A 12,676-nucleotide genomic window follows, 5' to 3' on the forward strand; every position below is an offset into this window, starting at 1 on the left:
GATTAACTTGTTTGAGCAAATGCTGAATGCACCAGTTTATTACAGAAAACAATGTTGAAAAATGATGTAGTCAAAAATCCAGACACTTAATGACTTCTGTTGATGTAAAAAAAAAAAGTCACAACTGACTATTTACTTTCACTGTTGTTTTTGCTTTTGGTTCATGTCAGCAGCAGAATTGTTCCATACTTTCCTCCTGTCCGCCCATAAAAATCAAGTTAATTTTTTTGTCTTTTCTAAAACATCATTTGTTTGTTTGAGACTCTAGTATTGACCTGAGTACACACTCACCACAAATACAATAAGTATTCTTCTCCTCTTTACTTTATGAGAATAAGCACAAGACTTACAGCCTTTTGAGCCAAAGCTTCTGGATGTTTCCCGACATTTTCTTAATCAGGTTTTCAGCAACTTTCAGTTAGATTAAGCATCAATCACTTTTCAAGGTGGTGCAAAAACAAATGTGTGGTTTTTGAAAAGGACAAGCATGAAAAATATGGTAAGCCAGGGATTGTGGGACCCAGCTGGGTTGTCATGGCAATGTAGTTTAGGTAGAACTAAAGACGGGGGAAAAGCAGTAAGGCATGGAGGGGAAAAAAGTGGAGAGGTCCACTTTATTCTACTCAACACTGAGCCTCCAGAAAACTCCCAGACAGACTCACCTGCATGAGGGCTGAAGGCTGCTGCTGTGTGCTCAGCTGGTTTCATGTTAGGCCTCCACTGTGGAATAACCAACATCATGAAAAAAGATTAAGCATGAGAAAGAACTGGAATAAATAAAATTGACAATACTTTTTCTTCCAAATAAAACTAGAGAAAGGATTGCCTTCCAAGTAAAAAGATGCTAAGAAGTCTGAATGTTGTCAGTGAGGGCTGGATAATGGTGCATTGGATAAGGCCTCACAGTCAGAAGGCCCTGGTTCAAATCCCAGTTGGGTTCTTTCAGTGTGCAGTTTGCATGTGCAGGTTTTCTCCACGCCTTCCAGCTTCCTCCCACAGTCTACAAATGTGTTCAAAAATTGTACCCAGGTGTGCAGGTGTGGCCATGCAACAGACTGGACAGCAGCATTCTTCATCAGCAGCTGGGTTGTCCTCAGCAGGTTCTGAAGATGAATGGATGGATTTTGTCAGTGTTTCAGCTATTGTGAACACCTCCATGCTGGAGCTCTATTTCCTACCAATTGAATCGGTTAGTTCAAAAGGGGCCCAAGTCCACAATTTTTCAAAATAGAGATATTATATGTTCTATGGTCCTCAAGAGAAAAGCTATCTGATTATGTGCAAAACAGTCTGAAGTCCTTTGTAATGCATTGACTATGCTTGAAATTTAAAATGCATTAAGTGCAAAATTCCTGGACTTGGGCCTCTCTTGCATGGGTTTAGCTTTATCCCATAGATGGCAGCACTAATTATCCAACATGGCAGCGCCCCTGTTTAACTCAGAGAAGATAGGAAGGGAGAGGCAAGGAGCCTGCGGGGCGAGGGCGGAACGCAGAGGTGTCCGTGCTTCTCACCTGGCGTCCGTGGAGCAGCCGGTCGGTCCTGTTTGAGCTCCAAAGCTTTCTCTGGAGCGAAACATCTGTCTATGCATGACGTTAAACCAGAGCAGTAGTGACACACGATCAGAATGAAGCGTTTACACGCACAACTGGAATCCGTTTTTTAGGAGTTTTTCCTTACCGCGAAGGGGGTTTAAGGGCAGGGATGCCAGTATAGCTTAGTCAGTTTGTTAGTTCATTTTAGTATTTTCCTATTGAACTCTTTGTATTCATGATCCTTTTGAGTTCATGTTTTACTTCGAAGCCCATCGAGCTGACTGTTGTTGTGACTTTGGGCTATACAAATAAAATTGAATTGAATTGAATTGAACAACGATCGGATCAACAATCGGCATAACCCACCTATCTCGATCGGAAAGATCGAGATAGGTGGGTTATGCCGATTGTTGGATCTCCAGAGGAAAGGCTGAACTGCAGAGCTGTGTCTCCTCTATTTACCCACCTTCAAGACCACCTACCAAGGTCTTGATGGAACATGCTTGCATATAGGAGGAGTTCGAAACTTTAATAGACTCTGGTTCTGATGGGGATTTCATTTTTCAAGATGTGGTGAAAAAACTTTTGATTCCTGTTGAGCCTTTGTCTCCAGTCTTGGACATACACGCCTTGAATGGTTCCGTCATTCACAGGGTCTCTGTAGCACTGTGAACTGTAAAGTGACGGTGTCCGGAAACCACACTAAACTAATGAGTTTCTATGTTGTTGAAAAATTAAAACCCCAGATCATATTGTGGAGCTAGATGCTTCTGAGTCAGGGGTGGGGGCTGTTTTGTCACAGAAAACTTCCGATAATAAAGTACATCCCTGCGCGTATTTCTCCTGCAAGCTCACTCCTGCAGAGAGAAATTACGACATTAGGAACAGAGAACTGCAGGCTCTGGAGGAATGGCTGGTTGGAGAGGGCGGAGCAGCCGTTCCTAGTCTGGACGGGCCATAAGAATTTGAAATATATACGGATTGCCAAACGTCTAAACCCTCGCCAGGCTAGGTGGGCCTTCTTTTTTGACAGGTTTAATTTCACGCTGTCCTACTGACCAGGGAGCAAGAACACCAAATCTGACGCCCTGTCACGCCAGTTCCAGCAGCAAGAGGAGGACACTGCTACTACTATTGTTTCTTCCCATCTGGTGTTAGGAACCAAATGCTGGTCTGTGGAATGCAGAGTGAAGGCCTCGGTTACAGATCCGGCCATGATACCTGCAGGATGTCCAGCTGGAAGTCTGTTTGCTCCTCTCTCTAGGCGCTCCTTGGTCTTAAAGTTGGGTCACTCCTCCCATCTAGCTTGCCATCCAGGAGTGACCAGTACCGGTCTCCTTGTGGCTCAGCGCTTTTGGTGGCCCACTATGTCCTCTGACATAAGGGCTTTTGTGGCTGCATGTCGTGTTTCTGCCAGCGTCAAGATGCCTAGGACCCCCCCTGCTGGATTGTTACACCCTCTACCTGTGCTGTCCAGACCTTGGTCCCATGTAGCTATGAACTTTATTACTAGACTACCCAACTTGAGAGGTTAAACCGTTATCCTTACCATCATTTTCTAAGCTAGTGCATGCCATACCCCTACAGAAGCTACCAACGGCCAAGGAACTGGCTGTGATCCTTTCACAACATCTGTTTTGCCTTCATGGCCTTCCTCAAAACATCAAATCTGATCGAGGTCCACAGTTCGTAGCTGCTTTTTGGAAGGAGTTCTGCAACCTCCTAGGAATCAAGGTTAGTCTAAGGTCTGGTTTCCACCCTCAAACTAACGGCCAGGTATAGCGGTATAACCAGGATCTAGAGACGTGGACTTGGTTGTCTCAGCTTCCCTGGGCAGGGTACTCCCACAACTCCCTTATCACCTCCTCCGGATATTCTCCCTTTCAAGCAGCCTACGGGTATCAGCCTCCTCTGTTTCCTCACCAGAAGCAAATGGCTTCTTCTTCTGGACCAGCTGCATTTGTGAGACGCTGTCGTCGTACCTGGAGCAGGTACAGACTGGAGCTCCTGCGGAACCAGGAGAGACTAACGGCTGTTGCTAACCATCGGAGGTCTGCTTCTCCAGAGTACAAGGTGGGAGACAAAATGTGGCTTTCCTCTGCTGATGTCCTTTTAAAGGGAGGAACCAAGAAACTGCTTCCCCACTACATCGGCCCATATTCCATCACCGGAGTAAAAAATCCTGTGGCCGTGAGTTTGGAACTGCCTTGCTCCCTCCACATCCACCCCGTTTTCCGCGTCAGCAAGTTGAAGCCAACAAGATACTCGCCCCTTCAATCTGCTCCAGTGCCCCCAACGGCTCACCTGTCTCGTGGATGGCGGCCCGGTCTACACCGACAGAGCAATGCTTGCTTCCAGATGAGAGGACCGGGGCATACAATACCTAGTCGAATTGGAGGGTTACAGACCTGGAGATCGTCAATGGGTCCGAGACGTCACATCATGGACTGGGACCTTGTCGCCTGTTTCCATCGGGACCATCCTGGACAACCTAGTCGTCCGTCTGGTAGCCGTACTTAGGAGGAGGGGTTATGTCACAAAATATCTAAGATTCCTAAAGGCTGTGGCTTCTCCTGGAGGCCTCCTCCTCTCTGAGGTCTCCTGTGAGAGTTACAGCTGCATGCAATCCTCATTAGGTCCCTATTTAAGGTGCGCCTTTTCTGTGCTCTGTGCCTGGTCGTCTTTGTACCTGACTTTTTTTTTTTTTTTTTGGTTTGTCCTCTCAAAACATTAAACCTTGGTGGATCTGCGTTGTGTCCTCTCTGCTCCTGGGTTTCTCCCCTGCCATTCCGTCGCAGAAGTAATTTTTGAAAAACTTGTTTAACATTCACATTACAGACTTCAGACCTAATAACCAACTAACTACTTCCAAAGCATTCTCACTGATATGCTTTAACTATGCATCTATGGATTTTAGGGACATAAAAATAGTTTTTTTTTAGATCTGGATCACATTTTTCTGAAAAAGAATCAACAATACCTTCCCTCTGTGTGCACCGATCAGGAGTTATGTGACAAACAGAAGTTGTGAGGAAGAGGGCGCAGTCATCTCCCCACCAGCACCTGTGGTGTCATGAGGCCAAATTTAGCCCTTGCAACACTACTAATTGATTTCACAAACAGCCGTCTTACATAAGTATGTCAGAGGGATCAGAACTGCAGGAGGGGGGGTGAAGCCATAAACAGAGAAGGATGAGATGTGTGAAGTGTTACATCCCCTATCCACAGGACATGGGGTTACATAAAGAAAAAAGTGAACCAGGGGGTGGGAGGAATTACAGAGCACATCAGCTGATTAATGAGCAGTGAAGTGAACAAGAGGGAACAATCATTAGAAAAACAAGAGCAGAGTGGGTGCTGCTGTAAATGACAAACACAGCAAAAGTCAGGCTCTGATTAAAGCTCTGCTTCTATGTGGAAAAGACAAAAGAACCTCAGCATAAAATCAAACACAAAGTTTGAAATCTTTAAATAAGGCCGTTAGAAAACCCATGGGGAGACTGGAGTACCATAACTGAACAAAAGTGCGTCAGCAACCTTTCTGCTTCCCTGTAAAAGTTTCACAAAATCAAAGTTTGCAAAGCTGAAACGGAGCGGGAAGACTGTACCCAAACATGAGCCGTTGCTGGAGCTGGCCTTGATCGGCACAGTCAGGCCTGACGGCTGATGTGATGGGAGCCTCAGAGCATGCAGAACCATGTGGGCCTCTTGCAGGTGGAACACACACATAACCCTTGTGCTATCCTAGGCACTTTAGCATTGGGAGTTGGGTCATCTAGACCCACTAGACAGTGCTGTGAACCTTTTTTCTTCAATGATTTGTGATCTTCACTGGTGTCCATGGATTACATGAAATCTTTCCACCTTTATCCACCTTTGTCATGGTAGGGAGAACACGTCAATGCAAGGGGGGGGTCATCTAAGATGGCACAAGGGTTGAACACACAGCACAGGAACAATGGCGGGCTCACCAGGGCAGTAACACAGGAGAATCTCTGAGGGTAAAGAAAGGATTGGACAGCATGGGTTCCAGTTGGCTTATCCGTGCTCCTGACCTTGGCCTTGGCCCTCGCCTCTGGCCCGTCTCGTTCCCACAGCGGTCCCCCAACTCCATCTGGATGAAGCCCATCTGCTACACAAGTCAAACGTCGTTGTAGAGTTAATTAATCTAATTCTTCTCCAAGAGTTCTAGTTATGGTCTGTCATGTGGACATCCACGAGGTTGCTTCTTTTTTTTCCTGGAATCTGTTTTTTAAGGAGTTTTTCCTTTCCAGGAAGGAGGGTCTAAATGCAGGAATGCCAAGGATAGACTAGTCTGTTTATTTTAGCAATTACTATTGTATTTTTTTTCACTGATTTCATGTTCTTATACAACTACCGGTATGAAGCCCATTGAGATGACTATTGTTGTAATATTGGGTAATAGAAAAAAAATTGAATTGAATTGTATTGAAAGGCAGAAATCGGAAAAGAACTGACATGAGTCATAGAAACACAAAGAAACAGAAACATTTGAACAGATGTGCCGTCAGTCAGAACATTTTAAATCAGAAAAGGTTTTCTTCTATGCAATTGTTCTGTGTGCACCCCCCCCCCCCCCCATACCCTACAACTTTGAACAAATTAAAGTCAAAGGAAGGACTGCAGACAAGCCACGAGGCTCAGGTGTTTTCTCAGAACCAAACAACAAAACTGTCTATTTTGTTTGATTTGGCCTTAAGTCTGGCCTTTGAGCCTCGGTTCTGGTCCCTTTAAAGGTACAGCAGCTTTTGCTGATGCACCTTTTAAACATGGTTGGTCGAATAAACACAATATTTATAATGTTTACATAACATTTGAATGGCTAAACCTAAAATTGATAAAAGGCTGGTTCTGATGAGCACTGGGTCCAGCATAGGACCCTATTTGTGAGCAGATCAGTAGGACATTACTGCAGCCACATCGTAGACCAGATAACAAGCTGAAAAAATTCCAAAAACATTTTGGTGATGACCATCTTGGCTGGCCTGGGAATACCTCTGGGTCCCTTCAGAGAAAATGAATGACGTGGCTGGGAGAGGGAAGTCTGGGCATCTGCTGCTCCCCAGCAACCCAGTCCCACATTCAACCATCCCACATGAATGGTTGGATTTCTGTGATCAGAAAATGGTCAACGCAAGTGACCATAGACTTGAAAGTTAAACCAGGTCGAACTTTGAAACATTGAATTTGGTAGTGACATGGATGGCGTCCCTTTTAATTCATGAAAGTGTCAATCATTTGAAAATTAATCATGAAGAAGAAATTGATCATCTCTGTTTGTGCTTGGATGTAATTCTATGACACCAAGTCTTTCATATATCAGAATGGAGCTGTGAAAGAAAAAACCTGGAGCCAGATCCACCAGATTTACACCACCTCTACATTTCGCAGCAAGACTTGGACCAGTGCAGACATGCACTAGTAAACAGTAAAAAAGAAGACACCCCTCCCTGTTTGTCCAGTGCAAACAAACAAAGCTAAATCAGCATCAGGCAGGCATGGGCCAATAACAGGCATGAAAGCATCAGAGGAGAGACAGCATGGCCAAATTACAGGCGAGGGTTGGGGCAGGCAGCAGGCAAACAGGGTCAGGGAGCAGAAGATCATGTCCAGCTGTATCGCTCAGCAATGAAGGCAGAATGGCACAAACAATACTTTGCATTGAGCTGAGCTCAGTGCAGAGCTTCAGTATGTCATGGTTGGTTGAGTGAATGAGAGTCAGGTGTGCAGCATCCAGGAAGTGTGGCTAGAACTCTGGAGATGGTTCCCGCTGCTGACCAGAGGGGGAGACAGAGTTCTGACTGCTTGAAACCAAACTAGCTTGAGCCAGGTCACTTTATCAGTTAACTTCCAGGGAGCGTATTATTGTAAGATGGTCACACCTGACTACATGTTTTTTTTCTACTGAGTTTGAATGAAAGCTGAAATGCTGGGGGGGGGGGCGTTTCTAACCCATTAAACAAAATAAATTCCGGAGTGTATATTGGCATTTCTGGGCTCTCTCCAAAGCACAGGAGTGTTTGTCCTGCCTGCCCAACATTTATCCATTTTCGGAAAGATAGCCTCCTGTGATGTCATATCCTGACAAGATGGAGCAGTTCCAAAAAGGTGGTTCAAAAATAAACCTGGCAAACCAAACGGTCACATGACCACATGATTCATCCCCTTGCCACCTACCCCTGGGGTACAAATAATTTGGGGGTGCACTGTCTGTCACTAGCTGGAGGATTTGTGTGGCTGAAAATCCAGCAATACAGTAAAACAAAAAAATTCTAAAAACATAGGAAGCAGCTGGAAAACAGAACCAGACTATGTCGGGTAAAAATGGCAGACACAGCTCCTCTCACCAAATCAGACCTGACAGTTTAAACCACCTCTACCAAAGTCATCTGAGTCGACCATCTTCATAATACCGAATATTGAGAAATGAAACAAATACTTTTGAAGGTAAATTTGATGACCCCTGGTATTGCAGCAACTATCGAATCCCATATTGGAAATTGATTGAAAGTCGATTAGAAGACATTTGAGGGTTCTAATCAAACATGCTGTTGTGCTTCTCTGTTTTATTCTACAGACCAATGTTCCTGTTTTTCAATATACTTCTGAGCCATTTCTGTTCGCATTGTTAAATGCTGTCATTGACTATTAGCATGATGTGAAGCTGCAGCTTACATCTTTTGTGTCGTCATTGGCAGGTTACTGTCCAGGATGGCTGGAAAGGAGCAGCAGATCACGGAGGAGAAGCCGCTGCTGCCTGAAAAGACAGGCGTGGACTCAGAGACGGTGAGTTTCTGCTCCTTTTCTGCCCTGCTGTCGCTTCAGACTGCAGTTACATTTGAGCTGACCATCAAGGTTCTGCAAGGGCCACAAATGACAAATGCTGTCTTCATGTCACAAGGAAACAAAGGAATCATTTTTAGTGAAAATGCAGCTCAAAAAGACAAATCTTCTTGTTAGTCATCTTAAAACCAAAACCAAAAACCTCACTGAAAGCAGGGCTAAAGCACGGTGGTGGAAGCATCATGCTCTGTACATTTTTGAGCATTGAACGTTTTTCCACAGCCTAATTCTTCTTTCATGTAAAGACAAATTAAGGGACTTGCTGAAATTTCTGCCTCATCCTCACTTTATTTTTCTTATTACACTAAATATTATTTTCCTAAAGTACCCTAACAGACTCACATCTGCAGTCTGATAGAGATGTTTCAGTGAAGTTAAAAGACTTCTTGTTAAATAATGCTGCCCAAATACAGACAGAATTGGTAAAATAATGAATCAGTGAAAACTGACGTTGGTGCTTTAAGTGTCATGGAGTCGTCTTCTCTTATGTTACGTACACACCGGGCAAATGTTACAGGTTCTTGAAAGCATAGAGTGTTCCAACTGGACTGTCGCTACACAATGGTAGCGCATGTACCTACAGTTGTACCTACATTTCAAAATTACGCTACCCAAACGTCACTACCAAATCCGAGTCAAAATCAGAATCAGACGCCTTTATTGTCATTGTACATAATAATACAACAACATTGTAGCAGCCTTGTAGTGGTAAATACTGTAAATCTAGACAAAATATGTACAAAAACCAACAAAAATACAAGTATGAATAAACAGAATAAAGTGGAATGCAATAAAGTGCAGCATAATAAATATGTGGGGTGAAGTAGAGGATTGGTCAAAGTTCAACTGGTTTAACTTGCAACTCCCATTCAGTGGCTGCTTGTTTTGTACGTAGAGCCCAAAACTGACTTAAAAACTTGTGTAGAGATGCATGAACTTGAGAGATTTCAACGTGGAAGTCCAAAACAAGCATTTATGAGCATTTACAATTCGTGGGAAGTGGTTGCTAGAATGTGAGTTCCTGAGGCCGTTGTGAACGTAACTTTAAACTTCTGCAGCAGATCTGCTTTGAAATCCTTCTCTGACTGTAGGAGTTCAATTCTATTCAGTTTATTTCTAAGAATCCAGACAAAACAACAGTAAAGTAACATCAGACAGGACTTGATTAATTACAATCATCGTGATCGAATTCTGTCCAGATGATTCCAAAAGTCCATTTTATTTAAATAGTACAGATAATACACGGCCAACAGATTACATGGATGCATTTTCAGTGTGATCCCTGCCCTGAGCAAGGAACAGGTGACAGTGGAGAGGAAGACTCCCTCCAATGGAGAGTTTGGAGGAACCTGTGGCAGATCCAGGCTCAGTAGATGAGCTTCTGCTGTTGGAGAGTAAGAAGACAGCAAAGACCCAGACATGAAAATTACTGGAACATCTGCTATAAGACAATCAGGGAGGGTTCAAAACTGCTGCAAAAAGACGAGAGGAAGCAGATAAATAAACCTGAAATCCCAGAAACTTCAGAAACATGGCAAATAAAAAGAGTTACTTATTGCAACAATGAGGGACCAGGAAGCTTGGGATAAGTGTGTGGGGGTGTGGGTGTGAGCTGTAAAAGCTTGGTACAGCAGGAGGCAACTCAAAGCTAAACACAGTAATGTGTAAAGGCTGTCACGGTCCATCAGTGGGTTAGAGGACAAGTCTGGATTCTGACATGAAACCTGAAAGTTCCCCAATGAGCTGCAGCAGGTCTCCATGGAAACCTGATGGCGGGGAGCTAATATACAGCCTGACCTGTGTTCTGGAATCATCACGATGAAGGACGTACAAGTGTGTGTGTGTGTGTGTGTGTTTGTCCGCCCGGCTGTTGTTTCCCAATAAACTCCTTGTTGTGCTTGTCGTTTCACAACACAGCAGGATAAAGGAGAGGAGGCATCAGGGGGCCCCCCCTGCCCTGCCAGCACCGAGCCCCCTAACGAACCCCCTCCCCCCCGCCGCCCCACTCACCGCTGGCATGCCATCGCACGGCACTGGCTCCGCCAGACCCGCCGTCGGACCAGTGGGGTTATCCCGGTAACTACCAGAGCAAGCAGAAACAGACACACCCAGTAAATGTGACGGTTAGAATCCAATAACCACATCAGAAGCACAAACAGCAGCAGCTCCAGATACCTGCTCCAGTCCAACTCTGCTCATTCAACCTGTTAGATTTGGCGATTGAATTTTCCTGGTTTGCATTAATTTATTAAAAAAAAATCATTTTTGAAAATTAATTTTTAATTTTTATTTAGAACCCTTTTCTTATTCATTTATGATTATTCCCTCAAAAACATAAAAACATTTGATCTACAAGTTTATGTGAATATTTTGAAATATATACTTGATTTATTTTGCTTTTTTTCAATAGGCAATTTTCATAAAACCCTCACTGGATCAAAGATAAACACAAATGCAAAATATAACGTTCCAACATGAACAAATTTATACATTAATTTAAGGAATGAGAACAAAACACACACACATACTGAAAACACACAGAAAACACAAAGACCCACATTCATAGAAACAAAGCACAGACACACAAATTAAACACACACAGACACAAAAAACACAGCCACCCATCTTTGGACCAAGAAAAAGGTCAACCCTAGATGGGGAGGTTCCATGCAAAGATGGGGAAAGAGTGCCACCTGCTGGTGGCACTGCCATCAGTGACACGGCTCTCCCTGCTGACCTTTTGTTGCACACTTCACAGGATGTCCCGCCCCCTAACGGTGGGAGTTCAGAACAGACTCAGCCATCCTCAGACCCTGTTTCTGTGCTGTGTGTCTTTCATCCATCCATCTGTTCTACGTTCCATTCTGTGTGTTTATTTTTCGTTTAATATCAGAGTTTCTCTTCAGAACTGAGTGTTGTTCACGTGTGACAGGAAATGTAACACCATCTGTCTTCCAACCGTCGTTTTAGGCTCCAGGCCTCAGAAAGGCAACCAGTTCAGACAATTCTCAGTTTGTGAAGTGCATTTTAAAATAGTTTTTAAAACATGTTGTTTTGCATGCATCATTTTATTTCACATCCGTGTTTTTGTGGACACCAAGAATCCTGTTTCATTGCAGTGGCTCTTATTTTGAAGGACAGGTTTGCATCTTTCCAATTTGTGCTAAAATGTTCCTATGGTAAAAAAAAAATCATTCAACCTCAGATCTGGCAGGATGCCCTTTTAAAACTATAAAGTATGAAACAAATAAAGTGAAAATTCTGTCATTATAAATGTGATTTTGTGTCACAATCTGCTTTTTCTGCTTTCTTTGTGTTGGTTTTCACTCCAGCTTTTGCGTTTGTCAATCAACGTCTGAGAGGTGCAAAACTACCAATAATGTTATGGTTTTAAGAATGATGTAAACTAAATAATTAGGGGCAAAAGTAACTGGTTTCATTTCCATAAATAGCTTGGCTTAAAGGATATGATCAGGGAAAAGGAGTTGAACCCCCCATCTAATAGCTGAAGAAAGGCTGAACAGGAATGTGGAGGACACGCCCTCTGTTAGCCAAGATCTGTTGCTCCCAGGGGCATAACAATTAATTAATCAATTTTTCATTCCAAGGATTGAACCAAATTGATCTGTCTAAAGTTGAATCGAATTGACCAATGCAATTAAAAAATCGTTTAAAAATAAGATAAATAAATAATGTCATCAATATTGGAAAATACCATTTGGGCTGAGAGAGACGTGAGTTTTTTTCAATATAATGTTAAACTGATCAAGGTCATCACAGCGGACAACATACATGTGATGTCAGCAAAAAATGATCAGTCCATCACTCCAGTCCAATGTGTGGAAACACTTTGCATTTAGTAGACATGTGACCATCCAGTGTCTAGAATGTTCTACTAATGTTCCCTTTGGATTCTTTGGATGTGGAAAATTAAAATGTGAATTTGACATTCATTCTAGTTTGTTTGTTTGGACTCATATTTCATTGACACTTAATGATCTGGAAGAAATCCAAGGAATCTGGAAAACTGCATTAATGGTCACTGATCCAAACCTCTGATTGGACGTCTGACATCACAATTCAATATTTACAGGAAGTATGACTGAATGACTGAATAAGACTGAGACAGGAACTCTGTGGTTTCAAATAGAAACAGACTTACAATGCAAAACTATGGGTTCTCCCTTTCCAGACGACTGATCAATAAAGTTTACTGATGAGCACAATTTCATTGATGAGTCATAGATGAGTGACAGGAGACCATTGCTGGCTGGAAT

General features: G+C 43.3%; 1 protein-coding gene across 11 annotated transcripts in view; it reads left to right on the forward strand.

Moving 5' to 3' along the window:
• The window catches only part of ndrg4 (NDRG family member 4), a 50,989-nt gene that overhangs the window by 16,826 nt on the left and 21,487 nt on the right, over window positions 1-12,676 (forward strand). For 5 of the 11 annotated variants that reach the window (XM_023955495.2, XM_078948296.1, XM_023955493.2 and 2 more), the window contains 2 exons: window positions 8,255-8,342; window positions 10,317-10,475. In XM_023955495.2, coding sequence (XP_023811263.1) covers window positions 8,255-8,342; window positions 10,317-10,475 — 247 coding nt within the window. The remainder of the gene's footprint in view (window positions 1-8,254; window positions 8,343-10,316; window positions 10,476-12,676) is intronic. The other 6 variants (XM_023955492.2, XM_078948297.1, XM_023955497.2 and 3 more) reach the window with 2 other exon arrangements.

This window comes from Oryzias latipes, chromosome 6 (genome assembly GCF_053564925.1).
Source record: "Oryzias latipes strain Hd-rR chromosome 6, Olatipes_Hd-rR_3.1".
Lineage (NCBI taxonomy): Eukaryota > Metazoa > Chordata > Actinopteri > Beloniformes > Adrianichthyidae > Oryzias > Oryzias latipes.